The 16,945-nt window shown below is 42.8% G+C and overlaps 2 protein-coding genes across 2 annotated transcripts in view; one reads left to right on the forward strand and one right to left on the reverse strand.

Annotated features, from left to right (window-relative positions):
- The window catches only part of LOC105691578 (cAMP-specific 3',5'-cyclic phosphodiesterase), a 290,405-nt gene that overhangs the window by 199,577 nt on the left and 73,883 nt on the right, over positions 1 to 16,945 (reverse strand). The gene's annotated exons all lie outside the window — the stretch shown is intronic.
- Positions 4,317 to 5,593, forward strand: LOC105691541. Its single transcript, XM_012410075.2, has 2 exons — positions 4,317 to 4,451; positions 4,587 to 5,593. Exons 1-2 carry the CDS (start codon positions 4,437 to 4,439, stop codon positions 5,454 to 5,456), a joined length of 885 nt encoding a protein of 294 aa, XP_012265498.2. The 5' UTR covers positions 4,317 to 4,436; the 3' UTR covers positions 5,457 to 5,593.

The following is a 16,945-nucleotide window of genomic DNA, read 5'->3' on the forward strand; positions in this document are numbered from 1 at the left end:
GCCATCCGTGCGTTAGCCGACGGTCGTTCGTCGCTGACCAGAGCAGAGCGAAGAGTTGGACCGTTAGAGATGGGAAAGCCATAGAGGAAAGAATCTATTCCTCCAACTTTCACCAGTCGAGTCGTGACGGCGATTTTGAAATTTTGTCGTTCGCACGGATCACACGACATGTGACGCGATCCCATGATTTTCTCGGATGCTTCGGACGACGCGTTATGTCATTCGGGATCCGGCTGCGTGGATTTCGCGGGGAAAACTTCACATCCCGTACCGAATGGCGTACCTATACTTTCCCATCTGATTGACGACGATACAACTGCAACGTGGTGATTATCTTCAGGTCTCTGCCCGTAAACTTTGACTCTCGCTTAATCGAGTACCTCCGAATAATTCACCGAATTATACAGCTGATCGTAATAACGATACGATCGTTTTCTCAACGCAACCCTGCGTCTCCGTATCGACGGCTACTTGATGATATTGTGATATAATTCAGCCACTCCTGTGAAATGCCCAGCATTCACGCGACTGCGATCTTTCCAGCGAATGAATCTTCACATGAAAAGTCAAACATTGGTGGGGATCGACAAAGGCATTTTTACCGTCCGATACATTTGGCTCTTATGGGTTCGAATGTCGGGAGCGATTCGGACGTAGGGTGACCGGCCCGATCGAAACGGAAGCACGTTTCTCGTGTGGATCAAAGTTATCGACTCTATTTCCCATGGAGTAAGAAAATAAGTGAGATCCGCGAATATCTCGACGTGTCTCGTGGTTCTCCGTATCGTTCGTGAGCCTCGTTGTTCGCCCCTTATCTTATTGTCGAACTGTGATAATTCTCATTAAACGTACGCGGCGGTACCATTGGTGGTACTCGACCGGAGTGTACTTAACTCGTGTACATCAACAGCTGATACGATCTCCGGACGATGATTAGCTATAACAATACCGCAAATACGGATGTGCGGATATCTATCTCTCGGTTGAATATTCGTACAATTTCATACACGGAATGCGAGGATTTGTTGCTTGGCAACCCGAGTATTAAGTCTCCGTTCCAATATTTGCGTTTATACGTACTGTCCTTCGTTCTCTGTTTGTTCTTCACGGGGGCACATAGTAATAAAATATTCAACGCTCAAACGCTGAAGAAACTTCACACTTTGACGGGTACCGAGAATAATGGTACACCGTTTTACCACCCAACATCGCTAAACGACGTACCTACCCACGCAACCCGCGCACCGGTAATAAAGTCATCGTTTCCAAGACCGCGGTCGTATTATTAATATTTGCTTTCGCTGGCGACCAGTTTTTTTTACCCGTCGATTTCGCGGGTGCTTCAACCCCGAAATTTCCTCCGCGTTACAAGCCGACCTAGCTCTCGAGTTATTCGCTTTTCGCGTAGTGCCGTGGGTACACCGGAGTTATCCCAGGAATCCCGAACAGGCGAGAGCGTTCGACGAAATGAACGCACGCGAAAAACTAACGTGAAATACAGCGAGACATTCCTCGTGAAATTTCTGACGGCCGTGTTCGCAAATTTTTTTCAATCTGCAAATGAAATTGGATATTCGCTTCCTCGAACCCCATAATTTTCCCTACCCGTTTTCCGATAGATTAGCAGAAATGAATATCCTCGGACGTATCAACGTCAAAAAGAAAAGATACGGGCGGCAAAGGAGACCCAGATGTGGAGGATTTGAAAAAGTTTGAACAGTCGACGGTCGCGAATCGATCCACGGACTAAGCCCCGGCCCGTCTTGTGCGAAACTTTTAAGGCCCTCTTAACCGGAAACCTATATCATTCTCATCCTCTATCTTTCTCACAAACACCTTTCAAAAAAGTACGAAGAGGCGGAGCGATTCCGACGTCGCGTTGCGTCGACGCCACACGATTACCATATCTAATTGGATGGCAACAAGCGCTCCTCATTACATTATTCTCATCATGTGGGTTGAGCTTCACATTTTCTCAATAGCTCGGAGAATTTTTCTTTTTTCTCTTTGTTGCAATTATTTACCTGATTACCGTATAATTGTAAGTGATCGAATTAATTCTCCACGACTTCGTTTTTGAATTACTAAACGTTCGTTCACAAAAACTAGTTATGACTCGAGTTGTTATATGATCAAACTTGGCGGAGCTGTCAACGAATTCTCTCGGCCAAGTTTCATATTATCTCGATGGTTTGCTCACCTTCGGCAAAATTGCCGAGGGAAAGGGTGATTGAAAATTTATGATTTTTCGTGAGGATTTGAGAATTTCTTTGAAACTCCACGTGTTTTGGAAAAAAGCATGGACAGATACTGCCCTTGAGAATTCGTCAATAAATTAACATTAAACACCGACCTGTGCGAAAAAGACGTTTAATCTGGTGTTACGAATCGAGTGAGATATTAGCATCCTTCAAAGATCAAAAGGGAGAACAGACTTTCGCTTCGCGATTTCAACTGATGAGTTATGGTAATTTTCCATGTTACCTGCACACCTCTATCATCCATCAGTGGCGATTAGCCGAATCCCGCGCACTTGAGAAAACTGAAATAACTAGTCACGTGAAACTTGAATGAAATAATAAAAAGGACGCGATAGCAAAAGAAAAAAAAAATCAACCAGCGGATGAAGGAAAATAAATATGATTTTCATCAAAAAATCTTCTCCTCCTGAACTGCCGAATTCTTGGAGCAGAAATTTTTACCCAATTGCAGAATTCACATGGGCTTTGTGTAACCTATTTTAGCAGGTGCCGAATATTGCATCACGAATTACATCGGCCCAATTTGTATAACGTACGTTGCGTGAGAAAAATGAGAGACTCGATTCGTGATTAGATAGTATTTTCTAGCCAAACCCGACGCGCGACGTGTCGAATAATTATTCCTAAGATATAATCATTCCATTTTATGTGACGATGACTCAGAATTTCGAAATCGAAGGCAAAATAACGTCCGGTAATATATTCGAATATACCGCTGGCCAAAAGTTTGGATAAAATTGCTAATAAACGTGCAATTCTCAATTATCGCAAATCACTCGCTTCTAATTTTTTAAGATTATACCGCACGCTCTCAATTAGTATTACAGACAAAACTCGTAAAATGGACGAAAAATTGGCAAGAGTATCAAAAAGTAGGTATGCGACATATATCCACTTTCATCTTCATTACCATAAAATCTGTTATTCTGATGTGCGGTTCGAACTTTCAGCTGGTGGTTCAGATCATTTCCATGTCGTAAAAAAAAATAATAATAAAAAAAAAAAATTTTTTTTTTTCAAATAACTGGTTTTCTATTGAAAGTAAGTTGCGTGACACTTGCGAGTAGACGATTTTCCGTATATTCTCGAACGATTAGGAGATGAACAGTTGCCACATCGGATGATATATTATTCCGTAACATATCAAGAAAGTACCGTTTAACTTGGTTGAATATTTCATATGAACCCTCTGGTAATTTTTCGAGCTGTTTTCATCAATTATTTAGTTACATCGATTTGGAGTCAGGACTTTATTAGCTGGTTCCACTAAAGTCTTCCAAGTGTTTAAAATTTCTCAGGTGTTTTCAAGAGCGGAGCGGCCACAAATTTAACTTAGCCTCGCACACCTACTGGCATCCGTTTAGCCTTTACGAAATGGGAGAGGAAAAAGATAAAGTTACGCGAATCACGTTCTATTACTTCCAATTTAAGAACCGTCTGAAGTATTTATCTCCTAATTTTTTAGAGAGTAAAAAAAATTCTGAAAATGTCTTTTCTCCTGAAATCAGGCTTACCAATTTTAAAAAGACATGGTAAAGATGTTTATAAAATATTCTCCACAGCCGAAAGTTCAGGTACTATTTTTATTTCGGGACGAGTGAAAATTCAAAGCTATTATCATGTTTCATCCGCTCGACATTTCCTTCTTCTTCATCGACCGAGAATTTCTCCGTAAGACTTAACAGGAAAGCACGAGGAGGAAACAAGAAAAGCTAAAAGCAAAAGCAGAACCGCGCGTTAAGGGATAAATCTCAACGATATTTCAACCTCACCTGCGACAACGAAAACTTTGAATTGATAATTCATTTCAAAGCTCGTTGAAGAACAATGATCGATATCACTGTTGGTTTTTTCCAAACGAGTCGACATCACTGACCCATTAGATACGGATCCTCGCAGATCAAACTTTTAGCGATGTTCCAAGACTTTGAGAATCATCGGATCGAGTCTCGGAATAAATTATTTCTCAATCAACGACCAAAAATTGTCAATGATCCGCGGGCGTTACATCACAGAAGCATCGATTAGATTGTTCCACCACGTGGACTCCGCGAAGGGCGTGTTCTGAGTCCAGTGAAAGTGTTAGATACATCCAAATCCAGCGTCCAGATTTCATATAAAAACCGCGAGCTGACCGAAGAAGAGCACACTCAAGTCACAATCCAAATCTACAACATGAAGTGCTTCCTAGTAAGTAACCATCCAGTGGCGAATTTCAATAACTGAATTTCGTCTTCAAGAACTGTGCGGTCGAATACCGCTTGAAAGTTTTAATCGTCCCGCAAGTGTTCGGTGCATAACAAAGTGATTTTTTCTGATTAATAGGTTTGCCTTTTGGCCGTGTCCGCCATCGCTGCCGACACCAACAAGCCAGCGGAGGGTAAGAAGAACCCGGAGAAACGTGGAATCTTGGGCAGCGGTCTCGGTTTGGGCAGCAGCGGTCTCGGTTTGAGCAGCAGCGGTCTCGGTTTGAGCACCTTGGGATCCGGGATCTCCAGCTACTCCACCCTTGGCTCCGGTCTCGTCTCCCCTTATTCGTCCGGTCTTGGATACAACGGCCTAGGATCTCTAAATTCTGGTCTCGGTCTTCCCGTCGGCGGCGCCTACAGCAACGCATACTCCGGTTTGAACAACGCTGCTCTTCTTGGTTCGGGGCTAAACCAGCGAGTCACTGGCGTCACCGTGAACCGTGAAGTCGCGGTCCCCGTTCCGGTAGCTCAGCCTGTTCCAGTCGAAGTGACCCGTGCCGTACCCGTCGCTCACCCGGTTCCAGTCCACGTGGACCGACCATACCCAGTCCCCGTATCCCACCCCGTCCCCGTAGAGGTCACCCGTCACATCCCAGTTCAGGTGGACCGCCCGTACCCCGTCCCCGTTCCCCATCCCGTCGAAGTTCGCGTACCCCAACCGATCCCCGTACCCGTTTCGGTTAACAGCGGAATTGGATCATTGTACAACTCGGGACTTGGATACAACTCCGGACTCGGATACAACTCCGGACTCGGCTACAACTCCGGACTCGGATACAACTCCGGACTCGGATACAACTCGGTACTCGGACAAAGCTCATTGGCAGGACTCTCGGGACTCCCCATCAGGTCTTCGTTGGGATCTCCTGCACTGATCAGCAGCCATGGATCCTATGGATCTCTGGGTTCCGGATACTCGTCCTACCCCATCCACAAGAAGTGGTGAAAGGTACACTCTCATGTCCCCCAAACAATTATCCGTCTAATCGGAATTTAAAACAAAATAATTATGTAAACTTTTGAAATTTCATCGAATTATTGTAAACTGAATGAAATAAAGAACATTCTATTTTTCTACTCAAATATGCTCGCTACCACTTACTATCCCACGATTCTACTATACGATAATTCAACCCCAGCTGTTAGAAATAAATATATTAAATATTAATCATTACCTACTACTATATTCTCCTGCGGGGAAATGTTTGTACGACATTAATAATAATTGCGGTAGGCGAATAGGAGGCGAGTAATTAACATAAGAGTACAGGGCAAAGTTACATTTACTCAACAAACATAAGATAGCGAATAGGTCGATTCGAGAAGGTTCTCGAATCAAACGCAATCAAAAGTTTGAAAGGCCAAATGACTGCTAACTTTGAAGTGAACTTGCTTCTCCATCTAATTCACGTAAACTTCATTGGTGAATTATTGAATATTCAAATGTCAGATTTAACTTGAAGAAATTGATTTATTTTTTTGCTTTTCCCTCTTCGGAAGGATACAGTTTTGTATGTAGCACACGACTTCTCATAGCACCGACTCCGCTGCTTCTCGGATTTGGATAGCGAATGGAATCCAGAATAAGACGACTGACGATTTCCACCACTCGCGAGCCAGCGTTCGCCACTTTACTCGCAAAACTCACTTGAATCACTCGAGTAGGTATATGGAGCGGAAATCCATTTCACTGTTCGTACATACGTTGTAGCGGTATGTATACGTATAGTTATAATATACCCGACGTTACACTCCCACGTCGGAAAACCAGAGCGTCGATTTTTAAGTATGAGCACCTCAATTTTCATTACCGCTAAAAGGTAGGGATCCTGAAGTGTGCATAATGTTCACGTGAAGAATATACCAACGCTGTTATTAGAGAAGTTTAGATAACGAGAAGCAAGTTTTAAACTACATAAACCTGTTTTCCCATCAGCAAAATGAAACTTTTAATTTGGATCAAATAACAGAATACTGTTCAATTCTTCATTCATTAATTTTTAATTGTTGTAAAAACCTAAAAAAAATGACATTCGTTCTCATCGTAAAATCTCGCCGAATCCGAGAATTATGCAACTATGGATTAAAGAACAGCAATATCCGCGAACGAAGATTTTGCCAATACTATGGAGCAGACGTCAATTTCTAACGTGGCTGATGACAGTCCACGAGATACTTTTCAATCGGGAAGGGAACGCTTCCCGTAACTCTGTAATCGCCAGTGACAGAAAACCAATTCCACAACCTAGATGACGAATGTTTTTCGATTCGGCGAACCAACCCTTCCGACGGCGTGTGCTTTAGAATATCACGAGATATTTCCATTCCACAGCGGCACCCGTAACGCGGTAATCAAGCATACGCGTGTAAGTCGAAGTTCGGCGTACATATCACACCCCACGACTCAAGCGAGTTGACGGGTGAATGGTGACGTCGACCTTTAGCGTTCTACATAGCGAAATAAAGCTCGATACGAGCTTTTGCGCAGTTGCGAAACGCCTGAAGATATCTTGTCCAAGTGTTCGCGTGCGTTTTACATAGCGGCACGATATGGGCGACCCTCGATTTGAAAAATCTGATTGGTCAGCCCGCGGTGACGCGCTGGTTCGAAGCACGTCAGCAAAGTGCGTCTTACGTCACGTCGTTCTCGGTGACCTCGGAGGTCGTAGCCGGGTCAAAGATTCGCCCGCAGCATCTCATGGCCGATGAACGAACTATGCTGGCTGAGGTATTCATTGATTTTCGAAAAATCAATTTCGACGACCACCCGCGCTTCGAACCCTCAGAGCTTTTTGTACCTTCGAGTTTTCCCAGCTCAGATATCCACCGGATAAAGAGCTTTTCTCGTATCGGTAAGCTAGGGCAGGATCGACACGACAGTGTTCAACCTTCGCGAAAGCTCGTGAAAATGTTCCTGGCTCGACTCACCGAATGAGTTACCATCGAGGCGAGTCGGTAACGAGGTATATTCTCTGCAGCAACTGATAAGCCGATGTAACCGTTATTATCGTGCTTTCCAACTTAAACTGGCATTGATTTCATACGACGTTCAATGAAGCAGATAACCGAGCTTATTTTGTAATCAACGATAATAGGAAGGTAATTAATCCGCGTATACGTACCACGGACCTCGTGATTCAGTTTGTCAATATTTCTTTTTTCATATCACGTTGATGGTCGAGATATAGATACGTGCGATATTTAAGGGCTGTTGAATTAGGGGAGTATCAAACGACCCTCGATTTTATGGTCGTATGTCAGGCATTTCGTGCGTATGATATATCGACTTATTCATAAGTGTTAACAATATTTACAGCCTCAGCTGGCGAGGCTTGCCTGGGTTCGATTATTATTATTTATCGTGGAGGAATGAAAGAAAAATAAATAAATAAATAAAAAAAACACCGGGACGACGGTATACTCAACATCTGCAAGCTGAGCAGGTGCGATACCTGGTTCATGAGGGGAACTTCGCGCCTCTGACGCTGTATACCGGAGAAGATAACAAGTTAGATTGGAAAAATGCTAGTTATACTTACCGATACAAGTTTCTCGTTCGAGTAAGTAGGGAATAATAAACTCACCTGAAACAGAAATGAGAAAACGTATGGTTAGTATTCGGCTGTTTGCTCAATTTTCCGACATGGATGTAACGAAAGGCGAGGAGCGTAGGGTACGAGTTTACCATTGGTCGCCAAGCGATTCGATTTAACGTTCAATTTACTTAGTCAAGGCCTCGCATTGACCGGATTTCCGGATCTCATCAACGCGCCAAGTTATTCGTCCGTTAGTCAAGAATACGTCTTCTACCTCTCCAGAAGTATTTCCCCTCATTGTTATTATCTTACCGACCGATCAAAGAAATGGACAAAGGGAGGTAAATTATTTGAAAAAATGAAGCGTTCGATAAAAATGTCTTTGCCGCCGGGAGCTGAAATGAAATTCCACGGATGAAATAACGGTAAGCAAAGAATTGAAAAGAGAAGAAGTCCGCGTGGGCGTGTGCGTTTCCCGTTCTCAAACTTCAAAGCTATTTTCAAAAAGAGGTGCACACGCACGTACACACCTATCCGTATCGGCCATTTGACAACGCTTTTTCAATATTAAATATTGTAGCAGGAATCGACGTGAATAATCGATGACATACCTCGTGAAAGGTGCTCCCTTACTTTGTATAAAAGAACTCAAAAAGGAAAAGAACAGGTTCAGGCTCGGGTCGGTGTATAGGCACGTGCGGCGGGTCTTCGAGGAGGAGATATCTGAATAAATAAATAGAAAAGGCAAAGAAAAGGTTTCCCCGCGTAAAACGAAGAGTCAATGCTGCATTCTGAAGATGTTTCTTCATAAAATACAATCACCGGTTACCACCTGAATCCGTGAGGGGCCAGCTGCTCAAATTCCACCATGCTTGGGATTTGCGGGGTTAATTTAACCCGGTCGACGTTGTCGCTTTTGGTGCCTACGGTACCGCAGACGACATTTTTCGAACGAACCCACCCCCCGAACGAAGCTTTGTCGTTTGTCATTGATAAAAGAAATCGATTGTTCAACGGAAATGATGTCGAGGGTTAATCGCTAGCTATTATAGTTGGTCTGAATGATTTCGTGTTAATTAGTGCGACGCTGATTATCGATAAATTCCATTCCAAGTTTCGGATTACCATGAGATATGATACGAGGATGACGAATGACAAGAGACTGTGAAATTTCATGGGAGATGTTGAGGAAATTAATTCGCATTTTCAGGTGCTGACAGTTATCCCCGTGTCATTAATTAGACGAATAGGAATCCAATAGTGAATAGAATGTTGGCACTGATCGATATAGATTTAAAACTTCCATCCCATCATTGTTGAATACGTACGGAAGGATCATGAACGTATAGAACGACGACAACCTCGAAGATTATCGTACACTCGAACGACGTGAGCCATGTACAACGTTTGCCCACTGAACTGTGAAGGTGAGATATGAAGTTTCTATGTTTTCGACTTACACCGCCCCGGGGATATATATATATGTATTACTTCGTAATTAAACCTGCACCCTTATGTAATAAGAACAAACCAGGTAGACATTTGGGAATAACGCGGTGAAATGCGATTTCACACGTTTGTACACGTACGTGTAAATTCCGCGTCACTTTGTTTCTCCAAATTCAAAAATTATCCGATTCGTCAACCGACAATTTTTCCACATTTCGGAAATAAGAAGCAATCTCACATTGCACGTATACCGTGGAGAAACAAAATGATATTTTCATCTTGGAATGAGCCGCTAAAATCTCTTCGGAAGATAAAAATTCTCTTCATTACTTCATCCGTTGGTTACATACCATACACCGGGAGCTTTCACCTAGCGGTATAATACGGGATATTTCATATTTCTCCGCACGTACAGATCACACAGCGCCCGAGCTTTCATACACATCCTCAAAAATAGGAGAAAAAAAAAAAAAAATAAACGAATCCAACCTGAGGGCAGCTAAATCATACCTCGCTTGTACGATAAAGTAGACCAATTTTTTGCAATAGTGTATAAAAACGAATAAAAGCGAACCGGCAAAGGAAATGAAAGACAAATGAAATGTAAAATCCAGGTGTATTTTCTTTTGTCTCCTTTGTCGAACGTTGTTTCGGTACTGAAATTCGTGTACGGAATTATTTGCATTATACTTACACGCTGTCTACATCAATAAATAATATCGTTGATTTCGATTGGTTGAAAGGAGTAATTGATATTAGTGCCATAAAATTAGGGAGATATTCGAGTGTTCCGAGAGACGGCGGAATACCTACATCAATCTCTCTAACGAGATATATCATCGTTAAATATTAATGCCCCGAAGGGACTCTTCCAAAATTCATCATCGAGCTCTCAGCTGATTTCTTTCCGTAGCTCGGTTATAATGAAGAGAAATAATGTAAGCGGTACGGTCGGCAAAATCATCGGCGGATCGAAGCATTAACTTTTACACAAATAATTCGCATTCGCCATTATTACCCTGTTAAAATACAAATTTGTGCAAAAGGGTGTGCTTTTTGCTCGAAAATACGACTGATGAATTTCGACGGGAGCGTAAAATAATTCGAAGTTTTCGGTTTGTTTTGTCGGTTAAGAGCGGTTGGTACGTCATGTGTACCAAGTTTTCCGAGAGTCAACAGCTATCAACTCTGTTGATTTTGACTTGGACCGTGAGCGTCGCGCGTCGACTCGCGCTTGTTAGTCTCGACGTTTGTACAAAGACAACCAATCAAACGTGGATTATGCGAGCTTCGCGCCACCCTCAAAGGATTTTCGAATTTCCCGGCAAACGCGCGGCAACGAGGTTCCAGCTCTTTTCGATACACCGCGGAGTGACGTCAACGCTGCACAACGTTACCTACCGGTATTCGTCGGCGCTGCATAAAAGCGCCCTTTGCCTCCTCGTCCCCGCAAATTCAGCTTGTCCGAAGTTCACGTCCCTACCAGATGCCCTTTCGGATACATTATCATGCACCCGAGTTCCACCGGCCCCTGACAATTTAGTCGCTGAATAGAAATTCAAAACACCGTACGAACTTCTGGTTTCACACAACCAACTCGTATAAACACGTGTGTAATGCTCGTGTATTATATCCATTTAATTCAAGCTTTTAATCTAATTAAAAAGCTGTCGGAAACTTTTAAAATTAATTACTATGTGCTTTACAGTTATAGGCATAATAACTCGAGAATTCAAAACAACCTTCCCTTAGTCCCTCTCTCGTTTATTTTTATTTATTTAATTTAGAAAAATAAAAAAAAAAAAGCAACTTCTCTACTTTTTTTTATGGTTAGCGATAGACTGTTTTTGTTTCTCGTTTATTTGAATAACATCTTATGCCAGGATACAGAGTCACTTGAAACTCCATTCACTCGAAGAACGTGCCACCCCCTCTTTGAATAAGTTTGACTCCCTCGAATACACACATACACATACATCCATGTATATTAGCAAATGGAAACTTCATTAACGTGTTACTTGAGAAATAATTATCGTAGTAATATAAAGCTTTTTCAGTCCGAATAAGCAGACACGTACATCGCGCAGATTTGTAAATCAACTCGGCCGAAGCACCTCTACAATTTACGATCGTGCCGTATAATCTGAACAAGACAATGGCAAACAGACTGGCAAAAATTGTCCACACCATTCAACGTAAGCATCATTCATTACTTTTTCTTCATTTCGCCGACCAACAGATGCTGTTTTCTAATAGTATCAAGAGTCTGTCCAGCGAACTTAAAAGTTTGTCGTAACAATAATAAGGATACCGATAAGATGGACAATATTTGAGGCAACATCGCAGGTAGATACATGTACGGGAAACGACGTGTGTATTCGGTTCGGATGGCAACGGTAAACGTTACATCGGCGTGACGGACGTTAATTCATAACAGCCGTTAAGGATGACATCGTATGGCGTCCCGTCGCGCTGATGTCAACGACGATCCGATGGCTATGAAACTCCGGAGAGTGCGACGGGCACTCGCGAGCTTTTCTCCTCACATATCCCCCCTTGGAAACGGTGCAGTTTCCGTTCGACTATCGCATCCCTTAAGTTTCGCGTCCGCGGCGCGTGATTGTGTTTGCCCACGGTAAACGTGTGCGTCGAGCCTTCGCAACGGAATATATGATGACCCACCCAGCGGTGTAACCTACGCCTTTATTCCGCATTCGAATCTATTTCCCGTCGGACAATACGCAGCTCGTATATAACGAGACGAAATAAGGGTATATCTATGCCGGAAAAGTTGCATGGACAATGTTAAAGCGAACGTTCGTCGAAAATGGGGGAGCATAGCGTGTGTGGATTTGCCGTAGTAAAATATTAGCGGAGTTAAAATAAGCCCGCGAGGCCGGCCGATACCGAGAAGTGAAATTCATTGGGAAAAATCGTTGCCCCTCCGCAGCACGTCGACTAGGGAGAAAATGAAGGCCCGTCCAACCCGACCCGCAGGTGCTAACGAACGAGCATATATCCGACGTTGGTTGTGAAAACCGATCGCGTTCGTAATGATGAATTTTTATTGTTTATTCGATTTATTTTCGTTTGTTTAATTACGTTGTGGGAATAATGAGTGGATCCAAATTGGAGTTCCGACGATGTTCTTCGTTTCTCCCTACCGCGAAATGGATCGACGTGTTTGCTACGCTCATGACCGTTGATATACGTCGTATATGTATACGTGTATCTCACGCCACCGAAGCTTGTGTTATTCGCTGAATTTTTACCGGGGATTTATTTGCCGACGTTTGTTTACTCGAATTTCAATTTTGCCGTGTAATTTGCTTGCTCGAATTTTCTCGGGTTCGTTGTTTACAGCCGTTATTTTCCTGCTTGATTATCAAAATCCTCGACAGCGTCTTACGAAACATTATTAAATAAAAGGCCACTCCGCCCTCGATGTACACTGCGATCTATGAGGTACAGAAATATAATTTTCCCAAGATCATGAATAACATTTCCAACCAATTCATCATTCGCGAATCTCGTTAGCGAGCGGGTGCCCGATTCGCGAGAGATAAATTATTCTTCGCAGGGGACAACGTGCGTCGACAAACGCATCGCGCCGCGGATCATTGGAATTAATTCGTTTTTAATTATAGGAAAACCTTACAGACTGATAAAATTTATCGACATTCGTCACGGCATTGCAAAGAGTATCGGACGGACGTAGGTGTGCATGCGGCGTGATATGGACGACAGGCAACGCCTCCGTAAACATTCGAAACGTGCCCGAAGCCTCGAAGAAAGAAATGGTTTGAACTGGAGGCCAGGCACTCGTTGCGTTAGGGGTCGGCAGGGCGCTTCCAAGATATCGATATAAACGAGAACGAGTGTCTTACCGAACGAGTATCGTCAGTTTACACACACGAGCTGCGGGTATCTTTGTTCGTATTTTACTTTTTATTCCTTTTCGTTTCGTTGAAATCGCCAATCACTCCGAAAGTTAATCCTGACGGTGAAGAGAAAGAGGGGGTTTGCGATGAAACGGTAATTGCGCGAGTCGTTAAGATTTATCTTCGGGGATGTGAGAGTCTACCTCGCGGAGCGAATGACGTAGTTTCTGGATTTAACCAGATCCTACCGTTGAAGCACATAACTTTGCAGTAATCGTGCAGCATCTATGCGATAGCGGTGCAGACCGTATCATTTGCTGATCATAAACCGAGGGCCGTATAAATCTGACATGAGTGAACATCGATTCACGTACAGATGTATGTACGTACGTGTATACGTTGTGTACGTACGTGTACACCTACCCGTGCATTTATATCGAGCTGTAAAACGGTTCCAAATATCTAATACACACGATATTACGGGTGCGCTCGTAGAAACGTATTCGTTGATAAATATTCGCACGAAATGCATAGTTGTACATCGTACTTCTATGTCCGCGAATAATCAGGATTACGAATTAATCACTTTGGTGCAGGAGTATTACGCCTAATCCAGATACCGTGGTAATGTGAATAACGTACAACGATATATCTACGCGTGTATACACCTGCAGTGCGCGTCCACGTACGTACCTAAGTATTACGGTCACGCGTGTATGAGTGTGGATTTAACCGTATTTGTCGACGGTGACTACATGTATCTTCGTTGATCCTCTTTAACTTTGCTCTCAGCTGTTCCGAACCGCCGCGAGCGGTTGCAGAGTGCAACTGGATCTGACCGAGGAGGGGAATAAATTTGCGATTAGCTGCGGCGAAATTAGCCAGGCTATATTGGAATTCTTCAAGACACCTGCTCACCGCTTTTTACATCGCTCAAAGTCCCACGGCATCGCGGATACGAACGACCGCGAACGATAATTCATCAACTTCTACGCGCGTACACGTCAAGTCTGAATCTAAATGGAACTAAGAACGGCGAGAGTTCGAAAACGGATACCAAGATAATATCGCGTTCCGATCGATTCCATAATTTGGCAATTCATCGAACATCAGCGTCATGCTTCGATGAGAATTCGGATGAACGGACTCCCGGATGCATGAATCAGACGCGAGAGGGGCGAGTCAATCGCGTTCGTAGTCAAAGTTCAAATTCGCGATATGTTCGGAGAGACCGGCGGCACCCTTCGTCGTTCCGCGTGCCACCTGTCCCGCGGGAACGCAATAAGAGAGAAGAGTAGACAAGATGGCCACCCGTAGAGGACGTTTCGATTTACTTATACGGGGACACGACGAACCCGAATTATGTAATTCGTTGACACGGAGAGCAAGGCGACGTTCGATTAACCACGTCGTTCCCCCGGTCTCCGGCTGCTACAATCGACCCATCCTTTACCCCGAAGACGAGGAGCCCCAAATTATATCCGGTATAAAGTCTCGGGGCTGAGGTATTGTCTCCTCATCCCCCTCACGCTTCTTCTTTCATGTCCTCTTTTTTTTTCTTCTCATTATAGAATCTGAGGTTCGTGGCGAAAAATTCGATCGTCGCTCGTTTGTTCGGTGGCGAGAAAACCGCCCCGAAGAAAAAAATTATCTATACCCGTGTATGAAAAGAAAGTGAAGAAAAAACAAAAGTAGGAAAATACAACGAAAGAGAAACGCCAAGCTCACCGGTCACACGAAGTGTGTGACACCGGTTGTTTGATATTAACGATCCAACTTAATAGAATGCGGGTTGAGAGTTCAAGGCCACGAGGCTATAGCACGAAACGGAAAAAGTATTGCCGCCCCCGCGGGAAAGCTCCAGCTTTTTATCGGCGGCCAAAAATGAAAACAATTTACGGCTCGGAGCGCAATTACTTAAACTACTACGTAAATATAGCCGTGCGAAACGAGGAGTAAAATCGATTTCGAATTACAATACGCCTGTAATCGCGATAACCAGATTCGCTGGAACTACCGCGGGTACCAAAGTATTGTTCACACCTTGGTTAGTTTAATTTGGAACACGAATGATAAAATAAAGCAAGATAATAAAAGTATACGTGGCAATAAACCGAACCTTCTCTTTTGTTTTTTCTATCAAATTCAAAACGAGGGCAGGGACGAAATATTTCCCGTATACAATCGTTGTTTGATAAATTCCTGGGACCTTGGATCACCCTTGACCTTAAAACGGTTTCTATAGGTCACACATAGCGTTAGTTGGAACACTGATATATCAACCGTGTTCACTGCAAAGATAGGAAAAAACGGCCCCGTATCGTAAAATTGAACATAAAATTATCGTGCGAATAAAGATGCAAACGTCGGCCGTTTGAATTATTTTAGATCTTGATCCACGGTTTTGTGAAAAATTATACGATCCTATCACTGATCTAAACTCGTCGGATCATTTTTACGAATATAAAAAGGCAGACTAATTAGTTGACTATTTTCGTTATCGATGTATTAATTATTATTATTATCTTATGCAGATGTGTAGAACACAACCGGACGCTATGAATCACTTCAAATTTCTTATCAGTCTGACATGAGGCGATAGCCTAGAGCATATTTACAAAAAGTATCGACTCCAATTTCGAACTATATTGGCTCTATAAATTATCAAGGCGATACATGTGTGTGCACTAAAATATACCTATACATGGGGGAAAATATTACAAATAACGTCCAGAGTATATCCTAATATATTTTATGTGCCCTCAGTACCGATAAACATATATAAACCCTCGGTAAATATTTACGCTGCAATAAAAAGCCAGATAAAGTGTATTGTGAAAGGCGATTATATATATGCAGGGATATGTACATAAAATATAGGTAAGAATGTATAAGTTTACGTATTTATAAATATGAAAAGCCACACTTTGCCGTGTGAGAATCAAAAACTCCGAGGCGGTCAAATCCAGGAAAACTCGGCGAGAGAAGAAAATCTCGCGTTCCTCGCGGATTCTGTGCTGTGTTGCTTTCGAAAACCGCAATTTTTCATTTATCGTCCTTAATTTTTCTACTCTCTTCTATTTGAAAATGAGAAGATAAAAGAAAAAATAAAAAAACAACTTGAGACGAGACTTTTCGTTTTCATTAAAAAGTTCGAACGCGCGATCAACCGAAAAAAATTGAACCCTGCCGAGCGCTGCAACGTGCTTACTTCGTGCCACTTAGTTTGTCTGAGGGAAAAGTTTTCTTCACCATCATAAATATCCATACGATATGGAAAAATTAAGTTCCGAATTTACACGTACTGTTATAATTTTATTTCAGAACCCGCTGAAAGTAATAAATGAGATTTGAGGGCGCAAATTTGGAGCGTTTTTATTTCGATCGCGAGCCGTCAAGTCCACGAAAGGATAATGGCCGAAAAATGATTCATTTTATTTCGTGTTATAAGTAATAAGGGTGAGAATAACCAAACAAGTTATTCTCACTTGCTAACTTAATTTCTTCGCCAAGCAACGGTTTCTCGTGAATTGTCAACGTGCGTTTTTTGAATGAGTAAAAACTCCCAA

This window comes from Athalia rosae, chromosome 1 (genome assembly GCF_917208135.1).
Source record: "Athalia rosae chromosome 1, iyAthRosa1.1, whole genome shotgun sequence".
Lineage (NCBI taxonomy): Eukaryota > Metazoa > Arthropoda > Insecta > Hymenoptera > Athaliidae > Athalia > Athalia rosae.